The sequence below is a fragment of the Ciconia boyciana genome, chromosome 5 (assembly GCF_034638445.1).
Source record: "Ciconia boyciana chromosome 5, ASM3463844v1, whole genome shotgun sequence".
Lineage (NCBI taxonomy): Eukaryota > Metazoa > Chordata > Aves > Ciconiiformes > Ciconiidae > Ciconia > Ciconia boyciana.
The window spans coordinates 29,397,178-29,411,118 of record NC_132938.1 but is presented as its reverse complement, the minus strand read 5'-3'; the positions used below and the strand labels follow the sequence as shown (position 1 = coordinate 29,411,118).

The window sequence follows — 13,941 nt, the reverse complement described above, 5'->3', positions numbered from 1 at the left end:
TCACCAGATGTGTCACAGCTTCTTTTGCTACCTCTGCAGAAGACAGTAATTGATATCAGATGTATGGCATGTGTATGGAAGTCCGTGCATGGCATACATTTCTAGGTGTAGTTTATATTGTATACAACTGCTTGTGAGGGACTACTTGGCTCTAATGCACATTCTTCATAGCATCATAGAATGGTTTGGGTTGGAAGGGACCTTAAAGATCATCTAGTTCCAACCCGCCTGCCATGGGCAGGGACACCTTCCACTAGACCAGGTTGCTCAAAGCCCCATGCAACCTGGTCTTGAATACTTGCAGGGATGGGGCATCCACAACTTCTCAGGGCAACCTGTTCCAGTGCCTCACCACCCTCATAGTGAAGAATTTCTTCCTTACATCTAATCTAAATCTACCCTCTTTCAGTTTAAAGCCATTACCCCTTGTCCTATCACGACATGCCTTTGTAAAAAGTTCCTCCCCAGCTTTCTTGGAGGCCCCCTTCAGGTACTGGAAGGCTGCTATGAGGTCTCCCTGCAGCCTTCTCTTCTCCAGGCTGAACAACTGCAACTCTCTCAGCCTGTCTTCATAGGAGAGGTGCTCCAGCCCTCTGATCACCTTCGTGGCCCTCCTCTGGACTGACTCTCACTGTGCAAATCCTGGAATGTGAATAGATTTAGTTTCTGGCCATTAAAAAAAAAAAAGAAATATTTTGAAAAGTTCTCAGGCCAAAAAGTCCTCTAACGATAACTGCCCTGCTAAGCTGATTTTCAGGAGTCAGTTTGATTAAAGAGAACTGTAGGAGGTCTGAAGGCAATGGGAAAGATGTATTTTTCAAATGCTCTGTTTAGCAGACAATAATGACAGCCTGTAGTCTATCAGCTCTTTCCTCTTGGGTTCCTTGTTTTCTTTTTCACAACTGAAGTAGCAGTTTTTCTGTACCAGAACAGATCTGGCTGTAGCAAAGTGCCTGTGTGGTCCTTGGTAGCGACTGATGCACTGCCTGCGAATCTGACAAGTTCAAAAGAAAACTTACAATGAACCAAAAGAATAATTTTTAAATGATTTTTTGTTTCTTGTGAAGGTTGAATTGATGGATTGGAAGGCTTTTTCTGAGTGCATGGGTAGTGTTGTATTTTAAAAGGTTATGTTTTTATAGGCTAAGAGGTTATTTCAAACTTTTATTTTTGACAAGCTCTAGGTTATCTTTCCCCAAATATTACTTTCATCTTGAATTGCTGCAGCAGTTTGTTGGGGGTTTTTTGTGTGTGTTTTTTTTTTTTTTTTTTTTTCCAGTCCCATCTTAGGTACCATTTTGAGGTATTTTAACTAGGCTTTATAATTTTTTTTTTCTGATTAACTGAAGTATGCTTTCAGGTTTATGTTCTCTGGACTTTATTTTCACCGTTGAATGATAATGGTGATCAAAGGTTGTTTCAAGCAGGCGATGTTTTTTTTTCCAAGCAAAGCTACCTTAACTTCAAAGATCATGCAAAGCCTACTCAGGTTCTGCAGCAACCTCAACATAACAAATAACTTGGTTTAGTTTTAATTTTACATTTGTGTACCTTATCATTAGATTGTGCCTGTTCAGATTTTAGAATATATTTTTATCTATGGGGTGAACATGGGTTGCACCATGTGAAGAAGCAGTTGTGGTGCGAAGAGGCAGTGATAAATCAAGGCAGATTAAAGAAAACCTGTAGTCGGATGTATAGATAATCCTTAATTCATGTAAATTTTCAAATGTCCTCTTTTTATTCCCTACCAAATGCTGGTCACATTTCTTCAGATGACTCCCAATTTTATATTTTACATTGTTCTGAAGAACTGCCGGAGAATTTCAGAGGGAAGGAAGTGTTTGTCTAAGCGATGACTGATTACCAGGTGAGAACCATAATAAAGAACTCAGTAGTAGTGTTAACATGCTCAGAAGAGCTGAAAGAAACAGAGGCATTAGACTTTGTCAGTTATGGCTATAGCTGTTAAAGGTAGCTTTGATGCCCTGAGGAAAATACTTGGATGTATTGTGGTGGCCTAGATGGAGTATTTGCTGACTCATAAAGCTGCACTGAGAAACCAGGAAAAAGGAGAGGAGAGCAGCATTGGTACTACCTGCACTTACCAATCACGACTTGCATTCTGCAAGGACAGCCGTATATCCAATTAAAAAACCCAACATACCGTAGGCCATAAAGGACTGTCCCATCTGGATGGAGTCGAATCATTCGGTTTTTCACTGTCACCCCATGGACAAATGACTTTTTGTCATTTTGGAAATACGTGTCCGGCACCCAGAGCTGGTCAGCCACTCTGTTGTCCAGAGTTAGGTTCAAAGGTATTCCAGAATAAGAGAGCCTTTTATCCCTCCAGGACTGCTGGAAATACATGGTCAGGGTGTAGTCCTAGGGAAGAAATAAGAAGGGCTTTTTGTATTTTGCATACTGATTCACTTAACAGAAGTTTATTTTTAGATAATTTTCAGTAACTGAATATCACTAGCAATAGGAAACTTAAGGATCATTAAGATGTTGTTGTCATTAACCATGATTGTAAGTCTTGGCCTGTTTGTGTTAATGTCAAACTTCACGCTACTCACCAATGGCAGTGACTACCCCCAGCCACGGGCTTTCAAAACCTCTTGAGCCAGAGGGAATACATGGTACATCTGGGTCTCCAGTCTGTGCATCACACTTGCATGGTTTTTGATAGGTTTTCTTTAATATGGAAAGAGCAGAGCTTAGATGACCTCAGCCAAATAGCATTTTATGCCATTGAGGACACTCCTGATATTCCCTGTCTTTGTCCTGAAAGATTCCCCCACAATCCAGAAAGGCCAGCAGTCCCTAGACCTCCTGAGAAAGAGCAAATACAACCTCAGAACGTATAATGGACAACTTTCCATTCTGCATCTGCTGAAGGTGCCAGATGTAATGACCTTGGATAGCTGGGCACATCTCATCTCAGGCTGGGGAATGTGGTGCTTTCTGTCCTTGGCAAATATTACCGCTTAGAAAACGAACGTCATCTCTTGACTATCGTGTTGTGGCTTAGGTGAAATACCATTTATGCAGTCCTTCAGCTTTCACTTAGTCTGAAAAGAAATTGTTCTAAAAGGCTTCTGGTCTGATTTACTCTCTTGTGTCTGTCTTTCTGGGAATTTGGTGATTTTAAAGGTAGTCAATTTTTTAAAGTGGAAAAGCCCATGTACTTTGTAGCTGATGGAGTTCTTAAAAGATGACTGGAACAGCAGTATGTGGAGTATTAGTTTTCCTCATCTCCTCCCCCAGCCCCCTTTTCAAGTGGCAGGTCATGTTGTCACATGTCTTAACAGAAGTGCAGCAAAATTGCAGATATTATTGAAAAAAATGGTTAGGGGTAAGATATTCTTTTATGTGAGGGAAAGCCTTACCTCTGTCATTCTCACAAATCCTAGTCTGGACTGTAATTTTTTAAGAAATAGAGAATAAGAGCTGTATGCTGTGATTTGCTCTCTTCATCTTCAGTGGCTTCTTAAGACTGTACCATTGCCATGAAATCAAAGCAGCGTTGTTACCTTTCAGAAAGACTTTCTGGCTGAAATGTTGCATCTAGCAGAGCTATAAACTATAGACTTATCATCAGTAAAAGAAGTTAACAAAAATACTGTTCTTGCTTGCCCTGAGCCTGTAATGGTTGTTTTGTATGGAGGAAATGCCATGACTTGATGATTGGTGGTCATATACAATAGGACAATTGCATCCATTCTGACCACTGATTTGCAAAGATTTCATAGATATGCCCTTTCCCAGGCCTGTGAGATTATGGTTACCCACAACAGAACCAAGAGGTGGTATGCTGAAGACATAAGATTTTTTTCCTGGCCCAGGTAACTAGGAGGACGTCAGGACAGCTTCTTTTGCTTTTCAGACCACACTGGTCAAGCCTGGAACTACAAAGGAATGCAGTGGGGCATATGCTGTGCTCTGCTGAATAGGTGATTTATAATTTAAATAGCGGTATGGAGAAGCATAAACCCCAAGGAGGCAAGTTTTTGAATGTACAATTTGAATAGAGTTGGGTTGGAAGCAGACACTTAAAGAGAAGTTAAATCCCTGCCCTTTGTTCCTCTTATGCGTATACAGACCCACAGACCAGATGGGAATTGGATGGCGGGGGGGGGGGGGGGGGGGAATCACTATCCTGGTGCAGTTTTCATATGCTGTATCTGTTTTCTAGCCTGTCCTATTTCAAGCAACTTTAGGTAGAAAAGCTTTCATAATGGCTGATACAAGTTAAATCCTCAGTGCTCAGTGCTTCGCTTGGTATCCTCTACACCTCCTGCCTGATTCGGCAGAGCCTATGCAGACTGCAGCACAGATGGAACAGAAATTCCAATTATATTTTCTTCCTTCCTGCTTTCCTTTATATTTTCACTAGGTCTTAAAGCTGCTTTTGTAAAACTGTCATGCCATCCTGGAAAAAACCTAACAATTGAGAGTGGTGCCTATGCGATGATTCTCAAAGCTCAGCCAAGAGAGAAAAATAGCCAAGGTAAGCTACAGGAGATCTTAAAGGATGTGATCTGGTGGAAAAAAAAGAAATTCTGTTTCTTGGCTATGGCTAGTAGAAGACAATTAGTTGCTATTTTTAGCATCATAGTCTGCTTTAGAAATTTTATTTCATCCAGCTGTGCTATATACAGAATACTGCTCTTGGTAACACTACAGTAGAGAGAGTGATCCTCTGCCCTGCAATTGTGCTATACTATGTACCAGTACATAGTAGTGGCAAGCCAACAAGTGTTAATGGGGAGAAAAAAATCTGAGCTTCATCCTAAAGGAATCTCAGTGTTTCTTAACTCAGAAAGAATGATCTATTTTTTCCATTCCCCAGAACATGGGGGTGTTACTCATTCAATATTTTAATGAGGAAAATGGAAGAGTCGTATGTCATGATTGTGAGAGTCCCTGTTGCTGTAAGTTCTTATTTTTAGAAGCATAGTTAACATTTGCTTTTCATTAAAATAACCTTTATCTGAGCTATAATAACCCAAATTATGTAGTTATATGTTTTGTAATTTTTTTAATGGAATACAGCCTTACCATTCTCATATTTCATCAGTGAAGAATGAAATGCTGGCAAACTATATGGCTAGCCACATCTTAGAGGTCTTTGTATTATTTTTTTATATTTTACAGTGGTGTGAATGAATTGAAAATTTAATGACTACTTGCCTTCCACCCTGTAAAATTTCCTGGAGATTTTGTGGTTTCAAGCTCTAGAGTGTATGAATAACTTCTGAATCTTTCATATCTGTAGTGGTAATTGGCTGCAGAATTTTTTTAGCTTTTTGTGACAGCTTCCCAAGATCTCAAGCATCAATCTAGATATGAAAATAAATCAGACTACGTTTAACTCTTGTATTTAAGAATTTCTAATCATGAGTTAAAAAAGCAGGGCCCAATGTAAAATTAAAAAAGAGGATCTATTTCTGCAGATAACTGTTCTTTTAAATGACTTGTTTTAAAAAAAATGAATTTTTTTTAGAAGCACACTGAATTTTTTTTTGCCTAACTGTACTTTCTATAATAATAAAAAAAGCTGTAATGCAGATGAAAAGTCATGAAATTTCAGTAGATTTAATTGAGCTGTCTATGCTTTCCACAGATGCCTCCCTGCTTTTCCAGGGCGTAGTCAACCTTCCTAATGGTAAATGTCTGAGCACCAATGATAAAGTTGTTTTGATGTGTGTTGATTTTTGTTGTTGTTTTTGTGTGTGATGAAGTCTGATTTGTTAGAATGAGATGGGGTTTTTTTCCTTTCTTAGTAATCATGCAAATTTCTTATTTCTTTGTATCAAACTGGAACTGTGTAAGTGAGCGTGTATATGTATGTACTATAACATACAAGCCAATCTGTGTATCAAACAGTGTTTTAATAAGGTGCATTAGGTTGCTAAGACAAATACTTACGTGCTAGTCCTACATAATGTGTCCTCCGTGAAAATGTGAGTAAGAGAAACTAGCCTATTTTACTTAAAATGGCAAATTGCTTAAATTCAGATTAAGAAATAGTCTCATAAATAAATATTGGTACCAAGCTTCACAGTTCACTTGGATGATATAAATTTCTTGTAGTAAAGAAAATGAATGGACTGGTGATGCATATTGTACTTGAAGGTAGAAGAACAATTTATAGTTCCAGTAAGTAATAGACCGGAGAGTTCCCATACAATACTAAATTTCCTTTTTATTTCTATTTTTTGGTTCCCTAATCTTTTTTTGTGCAATATTTATAGATGATGTAAGGGCAATAAAGGAATTTTTCTTTCCTGATAAACCTCTGTAGCTCTTTGAAACCAGTAAAGATGCATTAAAATAGACAGATAGTTTGGACTTGCTGGTAGTTTCCACTGTGTGGTTTACCAGTTCAGCACAGCAGAATATAATGTGGAATACATTGTTATATGATAATCTAACCTTCTGGGAGACACAGAACTGGTACTTCACCAACGCTTATCAGCTGAATTAAGGACTCTGGAATAAAAGATGATTTACATGTCTGCTGTACTGGCAGTTGCTTTGTCTTTCACAAATTCCAGACATACATGTTTTAAGGGGAAAATGGGGCATCTTTTAACTTGCAATGTTCAGCTTTGTGATCTAAAAAGACCTTTTGTGTTTTCCCTCTTTCCAAGGTGGCCTCAATCTAAGTTCTGTTATTGTTTCATGTATTGAAAAACAGCTTAGCACATTGTGATATAAGTAATAACTGAATATCAAAGCACACTCTATGAGTCTTACCAGCTAAAAAGTAACAATATGGATGCAGTTCTTAGCAAAAGTTAGTAAGTGGAAGAATATTTTGTGAATATTTAGCTGTTCTAGGTCAATTCAATATCAAATGTTAGATCTCCTATATGAGTTTGCACATGAAGGCACTGTGCAGCAAAACAAATACATAAAGCACATCAGTGTCATACTTTTAATAGATAACAGTGTATATCCATAGTTGTGGGATGCATCCTGTACGCCCAAACGATCTTAAACTTAAATGATATCCTCAGGAACCATCCAATAATTAAATATCTGGCAGCATCACAGAAAATTAGATGCAATGCAATTCAAATATACTATAACTTAATAAAGACAAACATAACTGAAATTGCAATTTAAAATTAAATATGGAGTGATGATCAGAATACTAATATTGACTGCAATAAGGCTATAAATGTAGAACAGCAATATATGTAAATCCTGCTGTGACTGCAAGCTGTTATTAATTGGGGAAGATTATTTTCCACGTTTGTCTGATACTAACAAGAATAGGAAGGGCAGAGTTTTGAGACCATGGTAAGTGCTGAATTTGCAAATTGTAAAAAAGTATACTCATTCGTATGTTGTAAGCATGCTAATGCATCAGAAGAAGCTGTTAGCATTTGTTTAGCAACAGTTAGCTGTCCTGTCTTGGAAGACAGCTGTCCTATCTTAGCCTTCTCTCCTAGAGAAGATCTATACCCTCACCTACAAAAGAGCTATTCTAAGATAAGAGAATGCAAATGGTGAGGTAGTTTTTTGGGTGTGGGTTTGGATTTTTTTGGTGTGTTTTTTGGGTGTTGGTTTTTTTTTCTTGTTTGTTGCTTTGTTTTGTTTTTTTTTTTAAATCCTGTATAATTTCCCATATACAGTTGGTGCTCGATTCCAGATACTGCACAGAAATTAGGGGAAAACACTTTAACCCAAATTACGGTGGAAGAAAATACTGGTTCTACTCATGCTCTTTTCTAAAAATGTCAGGGCAGCTACACTGCTTCATTAAGTCTGCAGTCCAGCCAAGCAAGGAAGCCAAGGAGCTAGGGATGTGCGCTAGTGGATCAGTTGTATTTGCCTTTCTTTCTAAGGACATAGTTCAGTGTTCCTTTTGGTTTTGTTTTCAATGAAGACTAAGGCAGCATATGTTATCCAGCTCCCCTCTTCTGTCCAAAGCAGTGGGAGGAGGGGGCAAGGAGCGTGTACTCAAATTATTCAGTGCATTGGCCTGGTTCACAGGAGGCTGTGGTTCTTGTGAACTACACTTCTGTCAGGGGAAACAAGATAGGAAGCTCCATTGACTCCAGGACAATAGAATAAAACCCTTCTATTTTCCTGAGAGAAGCTCTTTGGTTTTTTTTAATGGAATCAGAATTTTCCCACAGCAAGCTTCAGTTTTGCAGAAATTATGTTTTCTGTCACAAAATTGCAAATCATTTGTAGATGTAAGATTTCTGTAGGAGAAAAAGTTGTGCAAGGTATTGTTATTTTGTTTGATCCAGTTGGTAGCTCTAGTTGCTAGTGAAGTGCCTTGCATTATTGTTTTTCAAATGTGCTGATAATTCTCCAGAGAAATGTTTCATAAACCTTGTTGGCATTTATAACTTCACAATTAAATTAAGTATGTGGCATCACAGTCGTGTCTCGCAGAAAGAAGCAGAGATCTGGCAGGAGTCCGCATAGCTGTAATGATGATGCTCTTTATTGCTCAAAGCACAGCCAGGAACAAGATTAGACTCATTACAAGTGTAGCATGTTAGAAATGAAGATGCTCATCATTATCGTATTGGGATCCAATATTACTCTTTGCAGTCAAGGCAGAAGTCCCCTTAACTGCAATAGGATTGGAATTACATCCAATGTCTTCAATCATTACTGAAAAAGCAAACCAAAAGGCAAAACATTTCTCAGTTACAGCAGTAGACTATTTATTTTGTTGCATTTTGTTCAGTGTTTTAGTAATACTACTTAGCAGAAGTATTTATTACTGCTTCTGACATTTAAATGGGTTGTTATGATAGTTGTGTTCCATTGGTTTGGCATTATTCAACATAGAATTGGGATTTTACCCTCCTCTATCTTGTATGTTCTACTTTGCCTCTTGGGATGAAGAGTAAAGACTTCTGTACTTTGGATCAATATCCCATTGCCTTGCCCTCTGCTTTTTTTTTTCTCCTCTTATTTGAGCTTTGCTGACCTGGGAGGCCTGAATGTGCCTCTTGCTCTTTGTATAGGAAGCAAAGAGATGAGGTATTAAATACTAATATGGATTGCTTTGATTAGGAGCGGACTTAGCTAAATTTAGCAGGAAAGTAAGGTAGCAGGTAAGGTAGGCTTACAGATATGTTATTATTCTCACTGCATGCTTGAAGCTCCTTTAAGAAAGCTTGAAAACCACTATAGCATTCCCAGCTCCACTTCAAACTTCCAGCCACATAGCCCACTGTCTGGGGTAGCAATGAGATGCACCAGTATAACATTGCTCACAGTGCAAATTAATACTGTGTCTGTCTTAAGTGGCTATGCTAATTGCCGGCATAAGAATCGGAACATGTCCATGGTATGATTCATATTCCTTGAAAGATGAATGAACTGCTTTTAGTACCTGTAGGAAACAAGGAATGATATCTAGTCCCACGCTATTCTGTTTTGCTTTTGAAGCTGGTAATCTTTTCTATATAGAGGGTAATACTGACATAAACATGCTTGAGGGGAGGGGTGGAGAATAGGAAACATGGCACAGGACATATATGTGCTTAAGTAAGATGGCATTACGATGAATGCTGGGGTGAACAAATACAAGTGTACTGGCATATAGAGTAACTGTATTCAATGAGTGCATATATTTTTACAGGCAGCAAATAAGCGTTCTTTATATTTTGGCTCCAGTGAGAGCACCTGGGGTTGAATAAAGAACAACTGAAGGGAAAACAAAAGAAGAGAAAAGCTTCTTACTGGCAAGTAGTCCACAGACCAACAGATGTTAATCCATGCCTAGACACATCTTTTAGGAGCAAATGTAGACAGCAATAAGAGACAAACATGTTTTCTCTTGGATAATTCTCTCTGTGAGTCAGCTGAAAGTGAGTTTTTTTGCCAAAAAACCCCAACCAAATCAAACTCATCCAGGTGGTCTATACCTGTCTGTCTGTATCTGAGGACTCCGGTTAGTGTTCAAGTCCAGGTATTAGCAACTACAGTGCAAAGGTGTTCTAGGTATTACATGCTGCTTTGTGCTGAAGTCGAGATGTTCTAGGATTCTTCTCCTGCGAGTTGTGCAAAACCTTGTCTGTTAATATGCAGGTATGAAAGGGAACAGTGGGATGACATTTGAGGACTGTGACATTGTGCCCAAGTAGTGCTGTCTTCATCCTCTCTGCAAAGTGGGTGGAGCAAGCACTCCAAGGAAAAGAAGTTTCAAGCATTAACTTATGTTCCAAAACATTTCAGCTAGCTTGGACTGAAAGCACCAATACACAGGAGTGGGACTGGGCATTTGGGAGGAAACTGTACTTGCCAGGTTCTTGTGTGGCCTATGTGGAGATGGCTCCTTACTGACTGGAGGACTGAATCCAAATGAGGTGGGCATAGATCAGCTCTGAGGGTCTACAACATGGAATGTGATGTGAGGAGTAAAGCAAACTAAGAAAAAGATATGATGGAAGGATGCAGCACTTCAAAGTTCCAGAAAAGGCAAAATATTGTGGAAAAGTGGAGAATTAATTAAACCACACTTCCCTTGCTACCTATAAGCAAGATAATTGGAAAGCAGCCTTTTTTCTAACAATAGTTGTTTCTGAAGCACTTTTTTTTTTTCTTCGTAATTTCCAGTTAGCTCAGCAGGGGTGAACTATGAGACCATTATGGAGTGCACCAAATGTCTAAGGAGGACGGCACAGTGCTAAGAGCTCAGAAGAATTCCTCATGGTGTCAATGCACAGTGCTGCAGGTGAAGCTGAACTGATTGCTAGCTTAGGAGCAGGTGGGAGAGGTTTGCTGAATTTTGTCTTGAACGGTATTGTGTAAGCAATAATGGTACCAGAAATCTTATAAGTACTGGACAGAAAGTTGAAGAGAACACAAGCACAAGAATGTCAGCCATGTCAAAAATGAATTGGAGTCACAGGACAAGCTAGCCGAGCATGTACAGTTAAAGAAAAAGCCCCACAACCCTTAATTCTGTGTTGTGCAGGGGTTTATGTTAAGCAAAGCTTATGAGTTAAAAATCAGTAGTGAAGACTCCAAACCATGGCCAGACTCCTTGGCTCCAGAGGATGCTGAGCAATGTAGGAGGGAAATTACATATATCTTAATATGACGTTGGGCCACCTTTGTAACAACAGCTTTGTAACAACAACAGATTTTTATTTTTCTATTTTTTTAATGCCTTTACATACATATATATGCAATACAGGTTTTTGTGGGTTTGTTTTGGTTTGGTTTTTTTTACCATTTTACAATGCAGATTAGTTAGGAGTTTTTGCTGTTTCTGTGGATCTGGTGATCGAAATCTATTTGATTCTTCCTGCCTGGTTCTCAGTTGTCATTCTACTGTATCGATTTTCTTTAGTTTTGAGAGAAGCAGATTAAGGTCGAAGTGACATGCAGTGAGTCAGTGGCTCTACCTGGAATGGAAACAGTAATCATTTAGCTGCCAGATCTTTAGACTTGTTATATACCTTAATGGGTTCTTAAGGTGGCTGCGTTGTTGTTGTTTTGGGTTTTTGCTTTGCAAGTATATTTCAGTTTGTCGGTTTTTTTTTTTTCTTCCCTAAACTGCTTGAGACTACTTTTTGTTGTTCATGATGCTTATGCTTGAATCGCGTTGTGTAAAATGGCAATGATAATAAAGACTGTTATTTGGCTGGAGAGATTTTTCCTGTATGTTGTTGGCATCCTGATTTGCTTTACAGAATCCTAACCCATAAATCATAAGGTCAGGCTGTCTCCCTGATACTTCTAAACAAAGGATCGTAACATTTTTGTGCTGTATCTGGAAACCTGGGGTAGAGGAGTATCATGATGTTTCTGCTTTATGTCTCTCAAAGTGAAGGTATTTTGCACTTGGAGTCGATAACACTAAGGGTATTAGTGACACTGTCATAGCATGATAAAACTACTGACGTGCTGCTTGGAAGGTCCTCTGGGAGTTTCTAGTCCAATCTCCTGTTTGAAGCAGGACTGTCACCAAGCCTGTCTCAGCTCAGACACCGCTTTCTCTAGCAAACCTTGAAGACCCTCAAGGATGGGAATTCCACAGCCTCTCTGGGCAGCCTCTTCCAGTGTTGCACTGCATATCTGGTGAAAAAGTCTTTCCTGACATCCACCTTGAGCCCTCCAAGGTGCAATTAGTAGCTGTTGTCCTTCATTATATCATCTGTCCCTACTGGGAGTGGTTTGACTGTCATCTTCCCTTCAGGCAGTAGTAGGCTGCAATGAAATATTCCCCTGGCTCTTCTCTTTGCCAGACTAAGCAAGCCCAGCTCCCCTGTCCCTCCTGATAGTTGGGGCCTAAAACACATAACCTATGTTGGTAGGTCTCCACTGGGCCCTTTGCAGTTTCTCTCCATCCCTGAGGGGAGGGAAGATGCAGGACACACTGTTTTAAGTGCAGCCTTACCATTAGAGAATATAGGAAGGTAATGACTCTCCTCTGTGCTGGCCATACCCCTGCCAGGTGTAGCTCAGTGTGCAGTTCACTTTACATACAATGAGAGTACACTTGATGGCTTGCATTCAGTTGCTGTTCAACCAGTCGGTTTCCAACCCGCTCCAGGGGCTGACATCTGTAGTTCTTGCTGAACTCTGAGTTTCCTGTTAGCCCAATCCTCTAGTTTATTAAGGTCACTTGAAATGAAGCTCTGCCAGTGATTGTGTCAGCCACTCTCCCTAATGTAGAGTCATCCACGTACTTGCTGAACAGTGTTGGCTCTAGTGTTGCCTGTTTTGCTTGTTGCCAGCTGCCAGCTTGACCTCAAGCCATTAATCGCTACCTTTTGAGCCCTGGCAGTCCAGCTAGTTAATTTTCAACCCATCTAACAGCCCATTTGTCCAGCACATTATTCCTCAGCTTCCAAATATGAATGCTGTGGGAGATGATGTCAAAAGCCTGACTAAAATCAAGATGTATTACATCCATTGCTCTCCTCTCATCCACATAGACAGCCTCTGTATTGTAAGGGCAGTTGGCTTGATCAAGTATGATTTGCTTGTGGTAGATCTGTGTTGACTATTTTAATTACCACTTTGTCCCTCATGCTTTGAAATGGATTTCAAAGGCGGATGTGCTTCATGAGTTTTCTAGGGACTGAGGTGAGGCTTATAGCTCCCTGGGCCCTCTTTCTTGTCTTTCTTAGAGATGGGTATAACACTTGTCATCTTTCCTGTCATCAGAGACCTCCCTGACCACATATGTCTTTCACAGAGGTAGACAGCAGTGCTGAAATTGTATCAGTTGACTCCTAAGTACCTTTTGACCCACATTGTCCTTCACCTTCTTTTTGCAATTAATGTACCTACAAAAGCATTGTTACCCTGTCTCTTTCTACTTTCAGGTCCAGCTAGGTTTTGAAGCAATACTTTTATGCTTCACAGAAACAAAGAATCATTTAGGTTGGAAGGGACTTCTTGAGATCAAGGAAGAACTTGTCCGAGACATGAAAGTCAGAGGCAGCCTTAGCTGCTCTCCTGAAAGCCAGGGCTGTGGTCCTGCTTTTTGCCCTCTTCCCTCCTCTCAGGATCCTGAAGTTTACCATCTTGCAGTCACTGCAGCTAAGGCTGCCTCTGACTTTCACATCTTGGACAAGTTCTTCCTTATTGTAACTATGAGGCTCAGCAGAGCACCTTTTCTTGTTGGCTTCTCAGTTAGCTCAGGAAGTTGTCATAATTGTGTTCAAGAAGTCTCCAAGATTACCTGAGCCCTGCTGTATCACCCTTCTGGCAGATATCAGGGTGGCTAAACTCTCCCATGAGAACCAGGACCTGTGAACATGAGGCTTCTTCCACTTGTTGGAAGAAGGCCTCATCTACATCTCCTTCCTGGTCAGGAGGTCTATAGGAGATACACACTACAACAGCATCCATGTTGGTCTGCCTGCTAATCTTGATCCATAAACTCTTGGCTGACTCCTGACCCAACCCAAGGCAGAGCTCCATGCATTCCATCTG

The 13,941-nt window shown here is 39.9% G+C and overlaps 1 protein-coding gene across 2 annotated transcripts in view; it reads right to left on the bottom strand.

Moving 5' to 3' along the window:
- GABRB1 (gamma-aminobutyric acid type A receptor subunit beta1) overlaps positions 1-13,941 on the bottom strand; it is a 130,984-nt gene that overhangs the window by 58,659 nt on the left and 58,384 nt on the right. For both annotated transcript variants that reach the window (XM_072861821.1, XM_072861823.1), the window contains exon 4: positions 2,168-2,388. In XM_072861821.1, coding sequence (XP_072717922.1) covers positions 2,168-2,388 — 221 coding nt within the window. The remainder of the gene's footprint in view (positions 1-2,167; positions 2,389-13,941) is intronic.